The 25,293-nt window shown below is 37.4% G+C and overlaps 3 protein-coding genes across 8 annotated transcripts in view; 1 reads left to right on the top strand and 2 right to left on the bottom strand.

Moving 5' to 3' along the window:
- rabgap1l (RAB GTPase activating protein 1-like) overlaps nucleotides 1-951 on the top strand; it is a 159,434-nt gene extending 158,483 nt beyond the window's left edge. Inside the window, exon 27 of the transcript XR_006096984.1 lies at nucleotides 611-951. The gene's annotated coding sequence lies outside the window, so the exon portion shown is untranslated. The remainder of the gene's footprint in view (nucleotides 1-610) is intronic.
- Nucleotides 1-10,277, bottom strand: part of LOC121900483 (interferon-induced protein 44-like) — a 39,062-nt gene extending 28,785 nt beyond the window's left edge. The window contains exons 1-8 of one of the 6 annotated variants that reach the window (XM_042416868.1): nucleotides 10,132-10,277; nucleotides 6,715-7,257; nucleotides 6,163-6,211; nucleotides 5,508-5,703; nucleotides 5,238-5,387; nucleotides 4,114-4,285; nucleotides 3,197-3,297; nucleotides 1,133-2,546 (exon numbers count right to left, since the gene is read on the bottom strand). In XM_042416868.1, coding sequence (XP_042272802.1) covers nucleotides 2,355-2,546; nucleotides 3,197-3,297; nucleotides 4,114-4,285; nucleotides 5,238-5,387; nucleotides 5,508-5,703; nucleotides 6,163-6,211; nucleotides 6,715-7,186 — 1,332 coding nt within the window. In that variant the 5' untranslated portion in view covers nucleotides 7,187-7,257; nucleotides 10,132-10,277 and the 3' untranslated portion in view covers nucleotides 1,133-2,354. The other 5 variants (XM_042416869.1, XM_042416870.1, XM_042416862.1 and 2 more) reach the window with 5 other exon arrangements.
- Nucleotides 10,278-11,216: 939 nt separating this feature from the next.
- On the bottom strand, nucleotides 11,217-20,900 carry LOC121900485 (interferon-induced protein 44-like). Its single transcript, XM_042416874.1, has 8 exons — nucleotides 20,823-20,900; nucleotides 17,693-18,235; nucleotides 17,034-17,082; nucleotides 16,439-16,634; nucleotides 16,166-16,318; nucleotides 15,898-16,069; nucleotides 13,513-13,613; nucleotides 11,217-12,835 (listed from the first exon to the last, which is right to left on the bottom strand). Exons 2-8 carry the CDS (start codon nucleotides 18,162-18,164, stop codon nucleotides 12,593-12,595), a joined length of 1,386 nt encoding a protein of 461 aa, XP_042272808.1. The 5' UTR covers nucleotides 18,165-18,235; nucleotides 20,823-20,900; the 3' UTR covers nucleotides 11,217-12,592.
- Between the last annotated feature and the right edge of the window lie 4,393 nt (nucleotides 20,901-25,293).

Below are 25,293 nucleotides of genomic sequence, written 5' to 3'. Positions count from 1 at the left end.
TTCATTCCTACCTGAGAGAAAATTCTAATTACAGGAAAATTGATGAATGTTTCCTTAAACCACCTGTATGTACCACTCAAGAACAATTCCTTTGAATGATTCTTGTATGAGGCCCGATACTCTTGATACAAAGAATAGATTATTCAATAAAATGTTACAGACTGCTGATTTTATTCTGTGTTATAAAAACGTTAAAAACATTACTAAAAGTTAATGCATTCTGTAAGAACTGCATTGCTGCATTTCCAATCTTAACACAGTTGCCAACAATTTTACAATAATCTTTTCATTAGTCAGATGATGCCTGTTTTGTGACTCTGGACACATCCCTGAACCAACCTGTCTAATGGCTCCATTGCCCACTGGTCAAAGAGACTGATGCTACTATAAAGCTTGCTGAATGTGCTTCCAATAAACTCCCTTGTAGCTTCTGGAAATATCTCTATGTGACATCACTGTCAGTTTGGCCACTTATGCAAAGAATACGGACTAAGAAAAATACAATAAGAAACATTCAAATGTAACATACACTTAAAGGACCAGTGTGTAGTATGATGATCCCTGTTGTATTTGGTTGTATTTGTCTCTAATCTGTCTGTCTCCCCTGCAGGTGACTAATTGACTCATTGCAGTGACTCAGTGCACCTGGGCCCAGTGTACTGACGTTACTTAACCATCAGCTGTAGTCTCTCTCGCCCTCTCTGCCACTCTGCCGCTGAGGGAACCCTCTCTGCGCTCCCCTCCAGTTACCCAATTTGGTTTGGTTTAGTTTTGTTGCTTTTGTTATTTATTTTGCTTTCGTGCACCTGACTACACCTAAACACACACCCTCACCATTCATGCACCTCACACTGATCTCACTGATCTCCACATACTTTATATATTTAGTTGTACCTTTAATTTGATCTAATTTGGTTATATTGCTTAATAAAGCTTCTTTGCTTAAATGTTTGCCATGGTGTGGTCTCCCTTTTTGTTGTGACTTCCTGAGCCGGGTCATAACAGTAGGATTTACTGGCATCTGGTGGTGAGGTTGCAGATTGCGACCAAATGAATACACCTCCCATCACCCTCCCCTTCCAAGCGTGTAGGAGGACCTAAAACATGAAAGGCCTTCTCTAGAGCTGTTTGGTTTGGTTTGTCCGTTCTGGGCTACTGTAGAAAAACGGCGGTGCAACATAGCAACCCGCTCCCTATGTAGATATAAAGGGCAATTTGTAAGATAACGAAAACACAAGATTCTTATTTTCAGACTACAGAGCAGCTTCTTTCCTCAGGCTGTGAGACTCCTCACTTCATCCTCTGCATTTTGTGAATAGTTGTGTTTTTATTTACAATAAAAAATTCAATCAGCACTTTAACCTGACTTGTCTGCCCTCTTTGTCACATGCACTAAGACAGTTTGCGACACCAGCAAGAGCTTTGATTGTCATTGACAAGACTCAAAGCACAAGCTGACTGTAAATAACATGCAACATAACAAACATTTAATTATTGCAAACATCTGAATAACTGGAAAGTTTTTTTTCTGGCAGCAAAAAGACAAAAACTGTAAAGAAAATGAATTATTACAACAAAACCTCATGAAAAAGAAAAGAGCTGGAATGACTTAAAAACCAAAATGTCATGAATGGTTTGATGGCAGTGGAGTATGTACAGACTAAATACTGTATTTTCTTAGTCTTGAAACTATCGGTACAGTGATGTTTCTTCCAAGACTTTACTCAGGATGTGAAACAACAAAAATATGAAATATTTTTTGTAATTCTTTAAATACATTATCCAACAATAGTCCTAAATCACATTTAGTTTATACATGACATATACAATTTGTGTATGTAAGGAAAATTGGAAAAGCAAACTGGAAAAAAAAACTTGTCAAATTGAAAGGTATGTGGTGGTACAATTTATACATATAACTTGACAACATGTAATGTAACAGTAAAACTGTATGGAGGAGTACATGAGGAGAACAAAAACTGAAATGAAAAACATGCAGTTTTCTGTGCAGATGAGCACTAACAAACTTAACTGACTGGAGCCTCAATCACATGAAACAAAGAACAAAAAAATGAAGATGCACAACTTAATGCAATGCAGTAAAGAATACATTTGCTGCTTTTATCATCATAAATGTCTGATGTGTTGGCTTGCCAAACTTAAGTTGTAATGAAATGTCCCACTAAAAGCCAAAAGCAAAATAGTTTACTGAAAGGGTTAAATGTAGCTTACCGTAAAGGGGGGTGGGGGGGAGTGTTGCGTGCATAGAGCCTATTCTGGGATTCACTGCTCACCCCATTAACACCATGGATGTATTATAAGAACGGCTCACAATGAACTAGCACTAGGCAGGATCACATGCATAGATCCGTGAAAAATGTGTTTGTATTATCATCAACGTAATTATCAGCATAGTGAAGCATGTGGATGATGGCGCTGAGCAGCAGGATGTCGGTGTTTGTGTCCAACTCCAAGTTTTCAGTGTAGTTCTTCACGGGAACAACAGAGGACAAAGGCACACCAAGCCGAGCACCCGCTTCCTGCATCTGCATCAGAAAACATAAAAGATTTAAAATATTTCTTCTGAAGACCACAGAGAATTGTGCCAATTGTAAAAGTGTTGAATAAGAGTATGAGTTTGGTTATGGCTACCCATTACAAGCCAAATAAAACACATGACAATAAATATTCGATATATTGGTTTGATAACCAGCCATCATGTACTAGTGCTCAAACACTGCAGTTACAACACTGCCTGTTGAAGAAAAACAGGAGAGAAAAAAACATTTGAGCAAATAAAAGTTAGAATAAGCTATTCACTAGATTGATGTAACTTATGTTTCGCCACTCATCCAAGACGCTTCACAGGAGTCACAGGAATGTAAACTTCCCAGGTTGTTCACCACCAGAGCTGTTACATGTGAGCCATTAAGGTCTAATTTAATATGCAACATCATTTTCTCATGTGACTTCCTGGTGTGAAGGACTCACAGAGAGTAAAATGAGGATTTGTGTTAAGAGTGTCTTCAATCCTACACAGTCAAGTAGATTTGAATCTATCTAAACCTGAAAATAACTTAAAATTTTGAGAGACTTTGTGGTTTTTCAGCTCATATCTTTCCAAGAAGCAAAAACTAAGGAAAAAAAAACATTACAACAAATCTCCTAATTTTTTTTTTCTGTATAAAATCCTTACCATTTCCTTAATGTAGCCACTCTTATAGACATTTCTCACATCCTCCATCACCAAAGGGCAGGCTTCATCTATTTTAGTGAGCAGGACCAGCTGAGGAATCTCTGAAAACACCAAAGAAGAAGAAATGCTGTAGATTTTTAGGTGTCAGGCAGTCAAAATATTGAAGTATCACTTCTAAACTTCTAAAATACTTTTTTGTTGCAATTTCAAAGCCTCTTTTATATGTGAAGAACAATTCTAAACAATACTGATTTCTTGAACTAACTTTTCTTGAAACATTAATTTTTCAAGGGAAAACTGACTGTATAAAACACTCACTCATTGAATCATTCACTTTTCCCTGTATTTAGTAGTTTACTCTAAAATGAGCCATACATTGAGATTTTGGACACTTACTAATCATCATTTTGCCTCCTCACTGACAGGTATAGTGTCACAACAAATTTTTTCATCCGTATGATATAAAGCATTGCACAGTGGGAATGCAGAACATACAAATTGTTAAAAAATGGTCTTGTCTGCTTCATTTTCTGCATTCAATTGTTTTCTTCTGAAATTTGTGCTTTGCATACATATATCCATATGTCGCCAACAAAATAGTACAATATTTTAACCATGTACCTGTGATTTAATCAAATAATAAAAACATGATGTTTTTAACCTCACCATCAAAAAAGAAAAAGCCTAAGCTAAGTCTAAATAAAAGTTGTTACTAATTGATGTTAATACTGAAGATTAATTTTCTTCAGTATTAAGAAAATTAATCTGATGATTGGCCTGCAGAATGTCACAAAGTAGTTAATCTTTTTAAAATATAATAAAGAATATAATCCATTGAAGATATTAGATAAAGACCTGAAATTCAGTATTTACCCCTATAAGTCCCCTTGTGTACATCAGGACTCAATTTTACTGACCCATTAAGTTGACCATTCTGCGGATAGCGTCCAGCTTTTCCTGCAGCTTTGTGGGCATGATGGAAATCTCACAGGCATCCATGACGTAAGCCACACAGTGGATCTTGTCCTCGAGCTTTTGAGACCATGGAGAGCCGCTGGCCTCCGATTGCAGAGGAGCAGAGGGGTTGAACTAAGTGACACAGTTGGAGGGAAAGACAAGGACAGTTTGAGTTAACTAAAATCAATGAATCAAACAAGGGATTTTTTGCTGATATCCGTTATACTGATATTTTCCAACCCATTGTAGCCGATTGCTGATGCCAATACTGATATATGTTGTTGCTAGTCATGTATCTGTTGTTGTTGTTGTTGTTGTTGTTGAGAGAGTATGGTCTAGACCTGCTTCATGTGAAAAGTGCCCTGAGACGACTTTTGTTGTGATTTGGCGCTATATAAATAAAATTGAATTGAATTGAAATTGAATTGATATACAAATATTTTTTTCCAGCTGGCTGAGGAGACCATTATGCATGCAAACATAGATTGTACTAAGTATGATCAAGAAAGAAAATATATGAAGGAAGAACCTAGGAAGACTGGAGTTCAGGAGCTCAGTGTTTAATGAACCTGCCAAGTGGATGAAGCAGTCGAGTTTTCTTTGAGTTTATTAGACAGAATTAATGTGTAGGATTTAATGTCCGGTCCACACTCCACAGAGCAGAGGGTGGTGGTAATGTACCTAATACGCTAGTTGCCAACCGCCATTATAAACCAAAAAGAAGATTTTTTTCCCCAGGCAGAGTGGTACATCCTGTCAGCTGGGATGTTTCCTATTTGTGCTGCCAAACATAGCAGCTTCTCCGAGGACTGTTTCACCCTGACAGGCAGCTTGAGTGAAGTGGAGCCTGCAGAGGAAGCACCGGGACGTCAAGGTGAAACAGTCCACGGAAGGAAGCACAGTCAGGCAGCGGAGGAGAAGGTAACAAATTGCCCTATCAAAATCAGTAGACATGTTAATTTCGGGCCGATGCCGATATTTCATTTTAGAGCTTTTATCGGCCAATACCAATGACGTGGGCGATATTATCATGCATCCCTGGTTCAAACATTCACTATCATGTTGGATGTATAAAAAGATGTACCTGATAAAAGTCACGCAGATGACCTTTGAAGATACTGCGGATGTCATTTATATGAAGCCCCGCCCCTGGGCTTTCCTCCAATCCCATGGTGTCACACAGGATGATTGGCAGATGATCTCCTCGTCCCTCTTTCAAAGAGTAGGTACGAAACTGTCAGGTACAAAGAGATGGTTAACAGACCATAGAATGGGGACTGGGCAGGATTTCCATTTAAAAATCAATCACTTCAAACAGAAATAATTAAGTCACTAATAAATGTAAAGAACTGACCTGTGTGGTGAGGCTGGTGGTAGAGGAGCCAGTGTTGGCTTGGTTGATGATGTGGCCTCTGAATACAGAATTAATAGAATTGAAGAAACTGGACTTTCCAGCTCCAACTGCTCCTATGAGCAAGACCCGACACTGGGACACAGAGCTGACCACTGGTTTGTAGCTCCTAATACTGTCCATCAGCTCCTTCCTCTTCCTGTAAAAACAGTAGAGGATAAAAAACTTTTTCCTTTGGTGAAAAGATTGCTGGTTGATTTTGGGCTATGGGTTGTGACAGAGATTTTTTGGACAGAGCTTGTTAACTTCCATGATGGAAGCAGGTAAATTTATGACAGTTTGTGAAGTATTGCACATTAAAAACAGTAAAAAAAACAGTAAACATGGCAAATAATATGTTGTATAGGCACCAAGTCCATCATCTAAAATAGCTGGTATAATATGTCCAGTCAAGCATAGCATCATTGAAGATCATGGCATGTGTAACACATTCATTATTAAATGCAAACCATTAACTCACTTTACTATTTTTTCAATTATCAGTTTGTGTCATACTGTATATAGTATAGTATAGTATAGTATAGTATAGTAATACACTGCACTACAGTAGAGCATAGTAATAGCAATATGTGCAGGATGGTGGCTGTATCCAGCTTACTCAGATTCCCAGACTATAGTTCTCCACGGCTTCTCAAGTATGGTGCTTTCTGGTGAAGAGAAAAAACTTTTATAAAACAATGATCTTATCCAATTTGATAAAAATATTACCTAACTTTTTGTCTTTGTGAGGGTTTTTATTATTTTATTTTATTAATATCATACACCATATTTTATGATACTAATAATAATCCTTTGTATTGCCTTTTGCTTGGGTTGATTTATATGTATAGACAGAAAGGGCAGTTTTAATAAGCTGGCAGGGCCCTTGCTTTCTTATGACATGAAATGTAAAAATCAGTGCCCCTGTCTACTCCGATAACTTCCGTGCTCTCCCTAAGACATATTAGTTATTTGTTAGCTTGTTTATTTGGTTTAGTCTTAAAAATGATTTGAACAATGAAAAACAATGGACAATAATATGAGAGAATTAAATTCCTGTGGACTATAGTTTGTCGGGATGCTCAGAACATGACACATCATGAAATATATCATAGACTATGTATGTATTTCCCACAGCAAGGCATCAAATAGTTATTTAAAGTTAACTCACCCTCAACTTGATAGACTTCACACTCAGTCAGCTTGAGGTCGTTGCCATGCATGTCTGCAGCATTGAAGTTGTAGTAATTTCCTGGATCGCTATGAACTACTGCTTCATTTTCATCGACAAGAACCAGTGCTTCTCCAAAATATGGACCGGAGTTACCCATCATGTTCACTGCATATCTTGAATTGGTGACTGGATATTTTTTGAGCTTTTCTCCATTGAAAGTAAAGAGAAAGGCCTGGTCATCATGCACATACTGTCCAGACTGACAGAAAGGTTGATTGGTGTAGCCTCCAAACACATAACCAGAGGCATTATAGCCCACAGACACTGTGGGACAGATATAGTCACATCGTTGGTGGAAGGCTGCCCCGGTGAAACCATGGATGCTGCCCTTGTACCGCAGCTGTAGCTTCACATTTCCCAGCTGTGAGCAGATCGTTTTCTGCTGGTTCCTGGTTAGCATGAAGTTCATAGTGGACAGCTGGTCTTCTGAAGTTTCTCAAGGATGCTGACTGAACCCTTGACGTTTTCTCACTTCGGGGTCTAAACATAGAAAAATAAAATGAAAACATAAATGCATTAAAATTGCAGGATATCTATCCTAACTTACTATAGCTTGGTTAATCCCCCAGGATAAACTACATTTATACATCTGCTGGATTTGGCAGGAGTGCATTTGGTTATTAGTAATAATTCATAATTATCAGAGATGATTATGAATGATAAAATCAAGAAATTATTAATATTAATTAATAATGCAGGGCACCAACTGTTAGAAAGCCTCACACAGGGACATCGACTGTTAGATCTATGAGGAGCACAGTTGGTTATTAGCAATAAATAATAATGATTAGAGATAATTATTAATTATAAAATTAATCAAATTATTAATATGAATGAATAATTACGGGGCACCACCTAGACACCAGGACCAATAACCAAACAATAAGGTAGTCTCATAAAAGAGTTCACCTAGAATGCTAATATCTGAGGAATACCAACATTCACAGGTGAATGAAGAAGGTTTGAATTCAAACTCTGACTCTCTCAATCAGCCACTTTTCACAATATATAAACACAGTAATTACAAAAGACTTCTCTTTAAAGATATAACAGTGTTTATTAAACATTAGCGGAGTTAATAAAGAGCAGACGCTTTGATCAATAAACCACTGTCCTAAAATCTAATTCTACCTGAGCAATAACATACATAATACAACAGCTATGTACAGTGCAAACATATGGAAGGTGGTGTGTGGGAGACAAGATGGCGACGTGATCTGGTGTGATGATGTTGGGTGAGAGTTTGGATTGGCCAATGTGACAATGGGAGGAAGTCACATCATGCAAGAACCAAATGGACCAAATGACCACAGTGTCTTGGTTAGGTTTGGGTTACCTCCTTTAGTAAACTGGCTCATGGAGGGACAGAGCTTCCCCCAGTGCAGGTACAATGGATAGGCAGAGATTTCTTGGTGCAGCCTGTACTTAAAGGGGTGGTGATGTCACAGCTGTGTAGCCATGACTTCTTCTGGTGTTGGAGTGTCTCTGCCAATGAGAGATGAGCGTGTCCGGATTTAACACCAAGGTGTTAACTGAGAAGAGCATGTTGGGAGATGGAGTCCGTTTTGGACTCCCTTTGTTTGACAGGCGCTCTTACTTGTTATCAGGCTTTGTGACATTTGTCTCATGCACATGGAGTATGAGGCCCAGCACATTATACAGGCTGCAACCAATGATCAAAGTTCAATTTGTTTATAAAATCATTGAAATTAAAGTGCTCCCATTCTAATCAACCAATCAGAACCTAAGAGATAAATACCTGGTGGATCTCAAAGGCCGACATGTTTCAACAAGAGACACAGACACCTTAAGAAACTCAAATTCCCAAAGTCAGTGGTTGTTCGTACCCATGTGTGAACTCCACCCTTGGACCCGGGCTAACAAAGCTAGAGGTTCACCTCTTCTTTTTTTTTTTTCCTCACAGCTCAGCCTGCAGCAGAGTCGTTGCAGCAGGGCCGCAACCCTCCTCTCTCTCTGCCCATGCTCTTACCAGCAGGAGCTACTCCTGCAGCCTATAGCTATTTGACCCAGTGTGAACTGCTCCAAGCAGACACACACAGTACTCTCCTGAACAAGCAGCGGTGCAAGAGCCTGCTTAGAATTCAGCAACAAAGGCAAGTTAGCATTGGGCTGCTAACTCTGACAACAAACGGACAATCAGCGACCTGGGCCCTCTGACCTGCACGACTGGAGCACCAACTACCCAGCAAAGCCAGCATCATCCAGCATCGGAACCACAACTCTTTGCTGGACTCAACAAAGCAGCAAACCAAAGCATCTCCTCTCCATGGACTTGGTAACGCACTGGGCATAGCATAGAACGGCACATGGCTAAAGCACAGGACTACTTAATTTAATCAGTGTCAATGTATATGTATTGATTTGATTTAAGGTTGTTAATTAAGCTCCATTTTTGTGATGCCTGTTTATAGTCAGGTTATTGAATAGCCACACCACTAGTTGATGTTAGCATGGTTCACAAATGTTACATCCAGCAACTTGCATGCAACTAACATCTTCCTAACCTGACACCTTTATCCTACATCAATTGGCCTTGAACAGAGACCCACACAGTTAAGAGGTTTAAAATCTAGCTTTGCACACTTTGCTTCACTTTGTTTCAAGAAACCACATGTGCTGCCAGAAACCACTAATAAAAAGATAGGGGGAAATTAAATAAAGTTAAAATTAGAGTTCACATGGTCTTTGCATATTTTCGGGGTTGAACTGGGTGGATCAGAAGAAACATGAAATGTCTTTATATGCCTGTAATCTTGTGAATGATAAATTGTGATAACACAGTGATTAGTCCACATGCTGCTGTCTTCAAATATACTGCATCTTAGATATTTCTATATATTTCTTCTCAGACTGACAAAGAAATGGTCTGCCACAGCTCGGTACATGTTAAAGCAGAACACTTAACTTTCGATTTCCTCTCAGATAGACAACGAAATGGTTTGCCCCACTTACATATTGCTGCAAGGATACTAAGACTAATTTTTTCCCCCCACATCACAAGCAATTCAACATCATCACACTGGTGTCTAGTTTCTTAAAAGAAATAATTTTAAAATTGTATTAATTGCATCCACTCGATTAAATCAATTAACTATTGATTTAGTCCTTTCAGTCCAGGTTCAAATCAACTAGGTGATCAAGGCCCAGCTCTAGGGGTGGGCCAGGACTGAGAGTTCTTTTAAACTATAAAGCATTACAACCTTTTGAATTATCTAGTATAGTTTGTATGTTGAATGTCACATCAGTGCCACATAGCATCGATCATAAAAATCCAAGTGTTCAAAAAAATTTGGCAAAATAAGCAACAATAAGCATATATATTTTCAGTCTTACCTCCTTCTCTTCTTGATAGTTGAGTTGAGAGAAGGTAATGTTCATGGTGTTTCCTGTAGACACGTGTTTAGGTTTAAACAGGATGCTGCCTTACACTGGCAAACAGTTCATACCTTATATGTCTGTGGTTCATGCACCACCTACCAAAGCTGGGAGAAATGAAACTGAAAGTCACCAGACAAGAGTAATTTTGCCTTCTGAATAAAGCTGTTTGTCTTTGTGCACAATCCCTCCCGTTCAAGTCTGTCTTATAACAACAGTCAGGTACCCAAATTAATATTGAAATAGGTTTTTCTTGCCATAATTATTCCTCCTGTTCATACTGATCATTAGAAGAGGAATTGTGAATCATTTAACTCCATTTCATTTAAAACAAAGTTGACCCCCTTACCATATAACAGGTGTTAAGCACTACACAACTATTTGGCACACAGTGGGCTTCATGCATTCTTATCCTTAATCTATATGAGTTTAATTTATAGTTACCTGTTGCGTTTGAGGCCATTTTTCAAAAAATGTTACCAAAGAGAAAAAAGTCAAGCCTTCAAAAATCAGCAGTCAATCACATAAAAATTATAGCAGTGTCGGTAGTGGTAGGAGGAAACAATTAAAGAATATTTATACAGCTGCCAACAACATGTCAACAGAGCAGAGCCTGCATCTAAAGTAAAGGTGGGCGACGTGACAGTTACAAAGATGGACGAGAGAATATTATACAATAGGTGTATTTCCAGGTGTTATTAAGGAGGATGTTGGACAACCTGCATAAAGGTACTGAAGCAGCTTTCACAGTGAGAGTTTTCCTACCAATGATTGAACCATTAAAGTTACCAAGTCAAAATATATAAATATACAAAGATCATACAATCTAAAAAAAAGTTGTCGAACCTCACAGTAAATTGACAATAATGATGATGATGACAGTATGAATACAATAATAATCTTGCATTAATTTTATAAGTTATTTATATTTTTAGTTGATTTCAGAAACATGTCAACTTTAAAGTAATTCAGATCAAGGCATTGCAATTATTTAGTTTATTTATGTATTTAGTTGTATTATTTATTTCAAATAAGGTGTTTTCAGAAACATGTGAACTTTAAATTTCATTGTAATTCCTAAATCAAATAATGAACACCATTCTCATTGTCTCTCTCTCTCCTAGACTCCACATCTCTCCTCATGCCTTTTGTAAATAGTTATGTCTTTATTTCCAATAAAAAATTCAATTGGCACTTTAGCCTGACTTGTCTGCCCTCTTTGTCACATGCACTAAGCCAGTTTGTGACACCAGCAAGAGCTTTGATTGTCATTGACACGACTCCAAACACAAGCTGAATGTAAATAACATGCAACATAACAAACATTTAATTATTGCAAACATCTGAATAACTGGAAAGTTGTTTTTCTGGCAGCAAAAAGACAAAAACTGTAAAGAAAATGAATTTTACAACAAAACCTCATGAAAAAGAACAGAGCTGGAATGAATTAAAAACCAAAATGTCATGAATGTTTCGGTGGCAGTGGACTATGTACAGACTAAATACTGTGTTTTCTTAGTCTTGAAACTATCGGTACAGTGATGGTTCTCCCAAGACTTTATTCAGGAAGCACAATGTTTTTAGCTGTTGTGAAATTTGGGCAACATAAATATGAAATGTTTTTGTGTACAGTAGTCCTAAATCACATTTAATTTATACATAGCATTAGATATGTACTTTGTATAATATGTAAGGAAAACTCAAAAAGCAAAGTGGAAATTAGATAAAAACTTGTCCAAATGAAAGGTATGTGGCAGTACAGTTTATACATATAACTTGACAACATCTACTGTAACAGCAAAACTGTATGAAAGAGTACATGAGGAGAACAGGGCAAATGAAAAACGTATGCACAGTTTTCGATGCAGATGAGCACTAATAAACTTAACTGACTGAAGCCTCAATCACATGAAACAAAGAACAAAAAGATGAAGATGCACAAGTTAATATAATGCAGTAAAGAACATTTGTATACTTGTGATGAAATGTCCCACCAAAAGCCAACGAACTGATAAAATCATGTAATCATGTGATCATGTAAAAACATTATAAAGTAATAATTTTCGATTAATGTAAAAATTTGCTACATAATCAAAAAGGAAATTTAATTTTTTGCATCTGAGTGACACAATCAAAATGAGGATCATCTCAGCCAGAGACTGGAGGTGCAGTGCAGTTGCAGGACACGTTAAAATAACTACATCTCCCAGCATTGCAAGGGACACTTGGGAAATCTCCAGGAGGAGGCGCACCAAGTTCCTGAAGAATTCTGGGATTCACTGCTCACTCTGTTAACACCATGGATGTATTATAAGAATGGTTAACAGTGAACTAGCACTAGGCAGAATCACATGCATGGATCATTTTGAGGGACATTTCATTACAGTTGCTCAGGTTATTGTGTCTGCTGCACACATACTTATTCTTTGGTGTAAATGTTGCGGAATTTGTTACCGATGTCATCAAGGGAATTATCAGTGAAGCTGCTGCTCAATTTGTCACTGATGTCATCAAAGTAATTATCAGCGAAGCGAAGCATCTGGATGACGGCGCTGAGCAGCAGGATGTCAGTGTTTGGGTCCAACTCCAACTCTTCACTGTAGCTCTTCAGGGGAACAACACAAGACAAAGGCACACCGAGCCGAGCACTCGCTTCCTGCATCTGCATCACAAAGCACAGAAGATTTAAAATATTTTTTCTGAAGACCACAGAGAATTGTGTCAACTGTTGAAAAATGGTTTTAGTACTTTGGTTATGGCTGCTCATTGCAAGCCAAATAAAACACATGACTAATAAATATCGAATATATTGTTTTGATAACCAGCTATTCCACTCATGTACTAATGCTCAAGCACTGCTATTACAACACTGCCTGCTGAAGAAAAACAGGAGAGAAAAAACTGAACAAATGAAAGTTAGAATAAACTATTGACTGGACTGATGTAACTTATGTTTCACCACTCATCCAAAACACTTCACAGGAGTCACAGGAATTTAAACTTCCCAGGTTGTTCACCACCAGAGCTGTTACATGTGAGCCATTAAAGTGTGATTTAATATGCAACTTCATTTTCTCATGTGACTTCCTGGTGTGAAGTACTGGCAAAGTAAAATGTAAAAAAAAGTAAAGTAAAATGAGGTCACTCAGATTTGTGTTAAGAGTGTCTTCAATCCTACACAGTCAAGTAGATTTGAGTCTATCTGAACCTAAAAATAACTTGAAATTTTGAGAGACTTTGTGGTTGTTCAGCTCATGTCTTTCCAAGAAGCAAAAACTAAAGGAAAAAAAAACATTACAACAAATCTCCTAGAAATCATTTTCTGTATAAAATCCTTACCATTTCCTTAATGTAGCCACTCTTATAAACGTTTCTCACATCCTCCTTCACCAAAGGGCAGGCTTCATCTACTTTAGTGAGCAGGACCAGCTGAGGAATCCCTGAAAACACCAGAGAAGAAGAAATGCTGTAGATTTTTGGGTATCAGGCAGTAAAAATATTGAAGTATCACTTCTAAACTTCTAAAATAAGTTTTTGTTGCAATTTAAAAGCCTCTTTTATATGTGAAGAACAATTCTAAACAACATTGATTTCTTGAACTAACTTTTCTTGAAACATTAGCTTTTCAAGGGAAAACTGACTGTATAAAACACTCACTCATTTAGTAATTCACCTTTCCCTGTATTCAGTAGTTTACTCTAACTACTCTACTTCAGGAACATCGTATATTCTTTTCAGTCTATTGAGTTGACTCACAGGAGAGACAATTAATATTAAGGACTTAATTACCTGTAAAACAAAAAAATGTTGTCTATATGATACAGTGTCCATGTGGTAAAATATATAAAGGTGAAATATCTCATTCCCTGAGAGAGCATCTCACTGAACACAGGAGCTCCATTAAGAGAAATGATGTAATCAGCCCTGTCGCAAGACATTTCAATGAAAAGCAACATCATATTTCATTTCTATTTTTCATAGGCATAAAAGTGATTTAGTCCAGCCCAAGAGGTGGTAATGTCAGTTTTCAAAGTTTATCTCTGGGGGGCATGAATGAGGATTTCTTAATTAATGAGTTTCTGTAGAGGTTTTTAAATACCTCTCATTTATGTGGTTTTCTAGTGGTTTTTATGATGTATTATTTTATATCATTGTAAGATGTATCTTTTTGCTCTTTCTATACACAGCACTTTATAAAGCTTTTTATCTATACTATTATTATTATTATCATTATTCTAATCAAAGTGTTTTTAATGTATGCCATATCAAATAAGCACATTTTTGGATTAACACACCTTCTGTAGAAACCCAAGTACCACCCCTTAGTTGCACTTTTCTAGTTAATGGACCAAATATGGTGTCACTCATGTCCCTCCTTGGACACTCCCCTTGCCTCTCTGTTAATCTGGGACAACGATTGGCCTGAAGCCACGTGACGATATATCCAACCCATCTTTGTAGTTGCCCCATTGGCTGATATGTGCCTAGATGTACATGATTGGGTGTCCTTTTTTTTCAACCTTTTTTCAAACCTAACTTACTCTATTTAAATGTTGTCTGTAATGTGTTTTATGATGACCCTGATGAAGGCCACAAGCTAAAATGCATCAGTCAAACAATAAAGTTGTTCTTTATACTACAAGTTTGCTGGAGTTCTGATCGCTTTAGACTTTCCCTTTTCCGTGCACCTTGGAAGTAGGTGAAGTTGTGCCGGAAACCCCTACTCTGCAGGTATAGTGTCACAACAAATTTTTGCATAACTTAGAAGTTGTTAAAAATGGTCTAGTCTGCTTCATTGTCTGCATTAAATTGTTTTCTATTGAAATTTATACTCCTCATACACATATCCATAAGTTAAGCTGCCCAAAAATGTATATCTTAACCATGTACCTAAATTAATCAAATGATAAAACATGAGGTGTTTTAAACCTCACCTTCCAAAAATAAAAAAAGTCTAATCTGAGCCTAAATTAAATGTGTTACTATTAAAAAGGTCTGGGTGGAAGTCAATAGTGAAAATAAAGTAAGATGAACTGGAAAGTGTTCATGCAATCATGAGAGGATGAAAATAAAGTCAGTTTGAAGTGTAAAAAAATATATAACGCTATTTAAATTTTTTTTTGGCAAACTCCCTTCTTCGATTTGCATGGACATTTGATAGTCCATAAGTTCAGCTGGTCAGTTCCTTGTGCCACACTTCAATATCACATCATGAGGTGAAATTAACACCTGCGGAACATCAAGCATCACAAATGTCAAGCTTTATCCTGCACTGCACAACTGGTTTGCTGAAGACTGATGAAAAGTTATATTGTTATTATTGAATGAGTATTGAACTTAAACCAAAAGTACACCTTGTGTTTTTAGCCTATTTGTTTACAATGTGGCACATCTATGTCATCAAAGGTCATGCTGCTTTGGCAACTAGCAGTTCCTGTTTGCACTGTAAACCTGAATTAATGTTAACACAATTAATCTGATGATTGGCCTACAGAATGTCACAAAGTAGTATACTTTTTAAAATAGAATAAAGATATAATCCATTTAAAGATATGAGATAAAGACCTGAAATTCTGGGGCCCCTTGTGTGTAAATCAAGGCTCAGTCACTCTATATGCATATTGTTCTATGTTGAGATTTTGGAAGCATACACTTTTCCTGATATTTTCTAACACTGTGCATACATGTCTTCAGTAAAATTATGCAGGACTCAATTTCACTGACCCATTAAGTTGACCTTTCTGCGAATAGCATCCAGTTTTTCCTGCAGCTTTTTGGGCATGATGGAAATCTTGCAGGCATCCATGACGTAAGCCACACAGTGGATCTTGTCCTTGAGGCCTGGAGACTTTCGATAGCTGCTGGCCTCCACTTGCAGAGGAGCAGAGGGGTTGAACTGAGTGATACAGTTGGAGGGAAAGACAAGGACAGTTTGAGTTAACTACATTGGTTCAAACATTCACTATCCTGCTGAATGTATAAAAAGCTGTACCTGATAACGGTCAGGCAGGTGACCTTTGAGGATACTGCTGATATCATCTATATCAAGCCCCGCCCCTGTGTCTTCCTCCAATCCCATGGTGTCACACAAGATGATTGGCAGAGGTTTTCCTTCTCGTCCCGATTTCAAAGTGTAGGTACGAAACTGTCGGGTACAAGGTGATGAGTAACAGACCATAGAATGGGGACTGGGCAGGATTTCCATTTTGAAATCAATCACTGTAAACTGAAATCATTTAGTCATTGATAAATGTAAAGAACTGACCTGTGTGGTTAGGCTGGTGGTAGAGGAGCCAGAGATGGCCTGACTGGTCACGTGGCCTCTGAATACAGAATTAAGAGAATTGAAGAAACTGGACTTTCCAGCTCCAACTGCTCCTATGAGCAAGACCTGAACCTGGGACACAGAGCTGACCACTGGTTTGTAGCTCCTAATACTGTCCATCAGCTCCTTCCTCTTCCTGTGAAAACAGTAGAGGATGAAAAACTTTTTCCTTTGGTGAAAAGATTGTTAGTTGATTTTGGGCTGTGGGTTGTGACAGAGATTTTTTGATCATAGCTAGTTGACTCCCATGATGGTAGCAGGTTAATTTGTGACAGTTTGTGAAGAATTGTACATTAAAAACAGTAAAGCACAGTAAACATGGCAAACAATACGTTGTATAGACATGGAGTTCATCATAATTTTAAATAGATAAATCAAGCACAGCAGCATTGCATATCATGGCATGTGGAACACACTCACTTTACTATTTTTTCAATCATCAATTTGTGTCATACTGTATATAGTATAGTACACTGCACTACAGTAAAGCATATTAATTGCATTATGTGCAGGATGGTGGCTGTATCCAGCTTACTCAGATTCCCAGACTATCGTCCTCCAAGGCTTCTCAGGTTCAGTGCTTTCTGTTGAAGAGAAATTAAGGCCTTTTATAAAACAAAGATCTTATTCAGTTTGATAAAAAAATAAAAATTAGACAACTTTTTTTCTTTGTGATGGGATTACATGACATATTAACAAAACTTGGTATCATTAATATCATACACCATATTTTATGATACTAATAATAATCCTTTTATTGCTTGGGTTCATTTATGCAGATACTGAATTAACCCAATGAAATTTAACAAGTTCAACAATAATACCTAAAAGTAGCAGTGATGATGGACAGTATAGGCAGTTTACGATTACATTATTTTGAGATACTGTTTTTTTCAGTCATGGGGAGCATGGGGGCATTAATAAGTAATAAGCATGACATGAAATATAGAATTCAGTCCTCCTTCCCACTTCGATAACTACCGTGCTCTCCCTAACACATATTAGTTACTTGTTAGCTAGTTTATTTGGTTTAGTCTTAAAAAATGATTTGAACAATGAACAAGAGTGGACAATAATATGATGGAATTAAATACCGGTGGTGCTCAGATCATGATACATCATGAAATATATCATAGACCTTGTATGTATTTCCCACAGCAAGGCATCAAATATGGTTATATAAAGTTAACTCACCCTCGACTTCATAGACTTCACACTCAGTCAGCTTGAGGTCGTTGCCATGCATGTCTGCAGCACTGAAGTTGTAGTAATTTCCTGGATTGCTATGAACTACTGCTTGATTTCCATTGACAAGAACCAGTGCTTCTCCAAAATATGGACCGGAGTCATCCATCATGTTCACTGCATATCTTGGATCGGTGACTGGATATTTTTTGAGCTTTTCTCCATTGAAAGTGAAGAGAAAGGCCTGGTCATCATGCACAAACTGTCCAGACTGACAGAAAGGTTGATTGGTGTAGCCTCCAAACACATAACCAGAGGCATTATAGCCCACAGACACTGTGGGACAGCGGTCGTCACATTGTTGGTGGAAGGCTGCTCCGGTGAAACCATGGGCGCTGGCCTTGTACAGCAGCTGTAGCTTCACATTACCCAGCTGTGAGCAGATTGTTTTCTGCTGGTTCCTGGTTAGCATGGAGTTCATAGTGGACAGTTGGTCTTCTGAAGTTTCTCAAGGATGCTGAATGAACCTTTGACGTTTTCTCACTTTGGTGTCTAAATACAAAAAAACAAACCAAAAAAAAACACACAAATGCATTAAAATTGCAGGATATCTATCCTAATTTACTGTAGCTTGGTTAATCCCCCAGGATAAACTACATTTATGTATCATACAGGTTCCCAGATAGCATACGGAAGTGGGCCACTTCAGGTAATGATGTGGCACTGTTGGCCTTCTTCTGGTCTGCACAAAATGGATGTGAGCCTGAAGTGGCCTACATGTAAAATAACAAATATGGCCCAAATATCCCAAAACAAATGTGGACCATTCTTGGCAAAGATGCGGTGTTCTCGGCGATGTGTAAACTGGATGTGACCCTAAAGTCGCTCATGTGATACATAGTGAATATGGCCCAAATATCACAAAACAAATGTGGGCCACCTTTGGCAAAGATCTGGCACAGTCGACAATAGTTAATGTGGGTGTAAACCAAAAGTGGCCCATATATGGTGCAGCAAATGTGGCCCAGTTATCTTAAGACATACCTAGGCCAGTTCCGACAAAGATACGGCACAATAAGCACTGGAGTGACTTGATGTGAAACTAAAGTGGCCAACATGTGATATGGCAAATATGGCCTAAATACTATACAACAAATTTGGCCCACTTTTGGCAATTGTATGGCACAGTCAGCACTGGTTGTCATAGTGTGAGCCTAATGTGGCCCACATTTGAAATAGTAAAAATGGCCCATATATTGCTGAACAGTATTGGGCCACTATAGGTAAAGATGCGGCACAATTAGTACTGGCTAATCTGAGAATGAGCCTGAGGTAGCCAACATATGATGCAGCCAATGTGGCCTGTTTATCTTAAAACATATCTGGGCCAGTTTTGGCCAAGATACGGCACACTCAGAACTGGCTAATCTGGATATGATATGATATGAAATGAGATATGATTTACTGTGGTTCTAAATTAATCATAAAATTTTAGAGGTGAAGCTCAGTGTAAGTGCATACACACCGATAATGTTTACAACTGGGAAGGTAAGATTCTCTGGAAATGCTCCCAGAAGATTATTTTTCTACAGCAAAGTGTGCCCTAGCCTCCTCCTCTTACAAACATGGAATTTACTGTTCTATGTTAGTCCAGGGATCATTGTCCTAACAGTCCAGCCACAGTCCCCACCTCTAGTCTAAGAACTGGTTTCCACTGCCTTTTTTGGTGCAATTAGGGTTGAACTCCACATGTACCCAATTGAACGGATTAACTGATAGCACCTTGTTGGGGACTGCACAGCTTAAGGCAGCTGTCTTTCCAGTGACACACAAATGCTTTATCCACAGGTCCCGGAATTTGCAAACCATGTTGACTGTGGTGACTGCAAAAACAACGTTGCTAAGCCTGTTGCTGGCAAACAGGAGTGCAGTACCAAAATGCCATCATTCCATGCAGTATTTGAGCCAAATGAGGATATGGAATGTATGCCGGATCAGGGCCAGAATAAAAAATGAACTGTGGTCCAGATGTGGGCCAGATCTGGTTTATTTGTTTAGTTTTTGGTTTACATGTAGCATTGCTATGGTTTGCTTGTGGCCTGGATCTGGCAAACAGGAGCGGACCGCCCAAGTGCCATCATTCCATACGGTATGTGGGCCACATGAAAGTGTCAGGTTTGGGCCGGATATGGGCACAGCAATTTTGCTATCTGGGTTATAACCAATGATCAAAGTTCAACTTGTTTGTAAAATCACTGAAATTAAGAGTGCTCCCATTCTAATCAACCAACACTGATTACAGAACATAAGAGATAAATACCAATGACATAAAACCATTGACATACATTCAACAATAAAAAATATTTTAAAATACAGGTGTAAATTAAATAAAGGACATTGGTCCTTTAAAAGTCCGATCTTGAATAATACAATGTATAAAGTAAAACTAATTAAGTGTTCTTTCTGATTTCTCATTTTCAACACATTTATTTCTTGAAACATGTAAAACTAAGTTTTCTTTTGATTTTTCATCTACACATTTTTAGATACCGTGGCAGATTCAGACTGAAACTATAATCAGATTTCTTACACTATATTTTTTATATTATATATTTTCTACTTCAGATTTATTCAGATGAAGAAGAAATGGTCTGCCACAGCTTGGTACATGTTAAAGCAGAACACTTAACTTTCCATTTCCTCTCAGACAAAGAAATGGTCTACCACACCTACATATTGCTGCAGCAAGGATACCAAGACCGAATGCTTTTTCCCCACATCGCAAGCTATTTAACATCATCACACTGGTGTCCAGTTTTTTAAAGAATCAATTTTAAAAATTGAAAAATTGTATTAATTGCATCCACCTGATTAAATCATTGAACTCCTGATTTAGTCCGTTCAGTCCAGGTTCAAATCAATCAGTTGATAAAGGCCCAGCTCTAGGGGTGGATTATTTATCTTTATTTTATTATTTCTGGACTGAGACTTCTTTTAAAGTATAAAGCATTACAAACTTTTGAATTATCTAGTACAGTTTAAATGTTGAATGTCACATCAGCACCACATACCATCAATAATAAAAAGTGTTAAAAAAAGTTTGGCAAAATAAGCAACCCATATATATTTTCAGTCTTACCTCCTTCTCTTCTTGATGGTTGAATTGAGAGAAAGTAGCATTCACAGTGTTTCCTGTAGATACGTGTTCTGGTTTAAACAGGATGCTGCCTGGCAGACAGTTCATGCCATATACATCCGGCGTTCATGCACCATCTACCACAGCTGGCAGCAAGTCACCATAGAATAATAATTTTGCCTTCTGAATAAAACTGTTTGTCTCTGATGTAAAAAACCCTCCTGTTTTAAAGTATGTGCTCAGTTTAAAGGACAGGTTCACAATTTTTCACGTCTGTCTTAAAACAGCAGTCAGGTACCCAAATGAATATTGAAATAGGTTTTTCTTGCTGTAATCATTCTTCCTGTTCATACTGACCATTAGAAGATCCCTTCATTTCTTTTTGGTTTATAACAGCGTATTAGGTGAATTACCACCACCTTCTGCTCCGGAGTGTGGACCAGAGATTAAATCCTACACATTAATCCTGTCTGTCTAATAAGCTCAATGAAAACTCTACTGCTCCACCCACTTGGCAAGTTCATTAAAGTTTTATTGCTGAGCTCCTGAACTTTTGCCTTCCTAAGTTCTTCCGTCATATATTGACTTCCTTGATCATACTTAGTACAATCTAAGCTTGCATGCATAATAGTCTCCTCAGCCAGCTGGGAGAAAAAAAGTGCATATATTGGTATTGACATTGGCAATCGGCCACAATGAGTTGGAAATAACGAAAATTTGGATCTGGCAAAAAATCCAATATTGTGCATCCCTACTTTATAGCCAACTTTAAAGGTGCAGTGTGTAGAATTTAGTGGCATCTAGCAGTAACTCTGGTTCAGTGTTTTGGAGAATCATTGGTTCTTGTCAACAGAAGTCCAGGAATCCAGGGGCCTGTTTCAGAAAGCAGGTTCAGCAAACTCTGAGTCTAACCCTGAATGCTGAGTTGATGAACCTCAAGATGGGAAACTCAGAGTTTTTGGTTTCAGAACAGCTGATCAGAGTTTGTTCAATCTACTCTGAGTATTTTCACTCTGAGTTAAGCGCGTGTGTGATGAATAAAAAAAGCCATCATCAATGAAGCCCCGATACTATGAGTCACCATGGCAACAGGTAAATAAAAGGCAGATCCTCCATTTTAATCCAGTGGACGTAGAGATATTAATGCATGTGTGTGTGGACGCTGCACATTTATCTTTAAAAAAGATAAACGGGAAAAGTGTCAATAAGTTAACACAATAAAGTTTTATTCAGTGTTGTCCATTAATTCATCATTTACCAGTCTTACATTTCCTTAATGATGATAAAGTGGAATCTGACTGTGTATCAGGCTGCAGCCACATTACATTTTAAATATATTTGTTCAACTTTTATCTGATGGACAAAACACAGGAGGCAACAACTGAAGATGAAGTTAAAGATTTAAAACACATATGGATCAAAGACATAGAGACATGACTGTAAACTCGCAGTCTGATCCAGTAATAATTTGTTTCGTGATTTGCACTTGAACAGGCATTGAGGTTAAAATACAGAATATTCTAAATTTTTAGACATCTATTTGTATCTCAGCTCAACAACATTCAGTGACTTTATTTCAGCTACTTCAACAAGTGCAGTAAATTTAAACATTGTCACTGAAATGCTGTTAAAAAATGTTAAGATTATGCACCCTATTTAAAAATCTTACTTTCAAACTACATTCTGCAGCTGCACGACAATCCTGCTCACTCAGCATATTAACATATAATCTACAATATTATAGGAATGATGTCCCGTCGGTGCGACCAATCACATCATGAGTGATAGAGATAATTATTCATTGATCCCACATGTCTGAAGCTTCATACCGATATTACAAATTTAAACTTTATTACACATTACAAGATTACACATTATGTGCAATAAAGATTTCAGGTCAGGAGCTGCTCCAACAAACTGACAGATTCACAGTGTTATAACAGAAGGACATTCAGAGGTTTTATTCTGAGCTGAGGATGAATTCACGTTGTGTAATATCTGAATGTGAGAGAAAAAAACGCTATTCAAAGAAATGACTGAGGCTCATTAAAGCGGTAACTTTAGAAAGTCCTGAGTAACAAACTAATATCCAACCAGGATTTAGATTCTTACAGATAGTGAACCTCCTCTAATGAATGCAATTTGATATGGACTGAATGAATGAGGAAATGAAACAGCGTGTCTGGCTCTGTAAGAGGGAGGAGACAGAGAGAAACTCAGGGTTTGTTGAAGAAAACCTGCTTCACAGAGTCAGTTACTGCGGTAACTGACCCCAAGTTTAAATTAGTTCTCTCTCTGAAACTGAAAACCCAGAGTTTCCCTCATCTCATGGTTAACAAATTCAGAGTTTTCACTAAACACGCTTTCTGAAACAGGCCCCAGGAAATGATTACAATTTTAATGCTGCAGACATGCATGGCAACAACCTAAAGCTGACTATAGCTGAGTATAAAGTCCATGAAGTCGAGGGTGAGTTAACTTTAAATAACCATATTTGATGTCTTGCTGTGGGAAATACATACAAGGTCTATGATATATTTCATGATGTACCATGATTGGATTTTTAAGACTAAACCAAATAAACTAGCTAACTTGGGCAGGGGGGCTGAATCTTACATTTCATTTTATAAAAAATTAAATGTATTTTTTTTTAGCTACACACACACACACACACACACATATATATATATATATTGCAATAAATCTTATACCGTTGGAGAGTCTGTTTATTTCCCTTGGTGTCACATTTGTAAGGAACATGCATTTGTGGGATGAGCAGCAGAGCTGAGTATGTGGGTTGCGCTCATGAAAAATATGCCAAATCTTCTCTGCCAATGCGAGAAGACACAAATTTCCTCACTTTTTGTGCTATGTTTAGATATATATCTTTTTGGCTATATATATATATATATATATATATATATATATATATATATATATATATATATATATATATATATATATATTTGGACCCTCACAAATACTGGAGAAAAAACACACAGACCCTTTCCCCAGTATCTCAAAATAATGTTATTGTGCAAAACTGCCTTTACTGTCCATTATCACTGCTACTTTTAGGTAGTATTGTTGAACTTGTTAAATTTCATTGGGTTAATCTAATATATGCATAAATCAACCCAAAAAAAAGGCAATAAATAGGATTATTATTAGTATTATAAAAAATGTTGTATAATAGGCTATTAATGATACCAAGTTTTTTTTTTTAATTTAAACCCACCACAAAGAAAAAAAAGTAATATTTTTATCAAACTGGATAAGATCATTGTCTTATAAAAGTTTTTTCTCTTCAGAAGAAAGCACCATACTTGAGAAGCCGTGGAGGATGAAAGTCTGGGAATCTGAGTAAGCTGGATACAGCCACCATCCTGCACATAATGTTATTACTATGCTTTACTGTAGTGCAATGTACTATACTATATACAATATGACACAAATTCATGATTGAAAAAATAGTAAAGTGATTTAATGGTTTGCATGTAATAATGAATGTGTTCCACATGCCATGATCTGCAATGCTGCTGTGCTTGACTGGATATACTATACCAGCTATTTAAAGGTTCTGTATGTAGGAAACAGAAACTCCTTCTCATCAGTTACATCTGTGGCCGTTCAGCTTCTTTTCTGCTCTTTTGTTGAGGAAATAATGTTGTTTTAGCTGCGACTTGTCATTGCAGGGGTGTTTTGTTGTGAAATGTGCAGTGGTTGATGGAGGCAGCTAGCTGTTTCATTAGCTGGAGAACTTATATCTGCAGGGTGTTTCTAGTCGGATAGCACCGTTTTTGTTGTGTTGTGTTGGTTATGTTAGTCGTTTTTTGACGTTAGCGGGAGAGAGGCAAGGCACTCAGGAGCCTGCAAAAATGTCACTTCTGTTGGATTTTGCAGAAAATCCAGCCCGGGTCCTTCACATAGAAATCAGTCCTCAGGGTGTTACAGACAACCGAGAAAGTTGGGGAAGGTCTCATTTTTTACGTTACGTTACTACCCATTCGCTCATTGGCAATAAAAAACTATTAATACATGTAAAGTGCTTCACAATTCTACATATAGAAACTATACGGTTACCAAGTAAAAATATAACAAGATCATCTAAAAAGAAGTTTTTGAACCTCACAGTAAATTGACAACGATGATGATGGTGATGTATGATTACAATATTAATTTTCTATTAATTTTACAAGTCATTTATACTTTTAGTTGATTTCGAAAATGTGTTAACTTTAAATTCATTGGATTCCTAAATCAAATAAGGTGTTTTCCCCCTGTGGAGAAAGACAGACTGTCTTTACATGATGACTATGACAGTCTGGACCACTAGGAAATTTCATTCCTACCTGAGAGAAAATTCTAATTACAGGAAAATTGGTGAATGTGCAAGTTTTCTTAAACTACCTGTATGTGCCACTCAAGAACAATTCCTTTAAATGATTCTTGTATGAGGCCCAATACTCTTGAT

This window comes from Thunnus maccoyii, chromosome 7 (genome assembly GCF_910596095.1).
Source record: "Thunnus maccoyii chromosome 7, fThuMac1.1, whole genome shotgun sequence".
NCBI classification, from domain to species: domain Eukaryota; kingdom Metazoa; phylum Chordata; class Actinopteri; order Scombriformes; family Scombridae; genus Thunnus; species Thunnus maccoyii.
This window is presented reverse-complemented; position numbering and strand designations above follow the sequence as displayed.

Excerpts from the sequence above, each read along its gene's own strand:
- LOC121900485 (XM_042416874.1), bottom strand. The coding sequence starts at position 18,164 with ATGAACTCCATGCTAACCAGGAACCAGCAGAAAACAATCTGCTCACAG. Across the intron at positions 16,319-16,438 it reads CCACCAGCCTAACCACACAG|TTTCGTACCTACACTTTGAA; the intron begins GTCAGTTCTTTA and ends TGTACCCGACAG. Across the intron at positions 12,836-13,512 it reads GTGGCTACATTAAGGAAATG|ATGCAGGAAGCGAGTGCTCG; the intron begins GTAAGGATTTTA and ends TTTGTGATGCAG.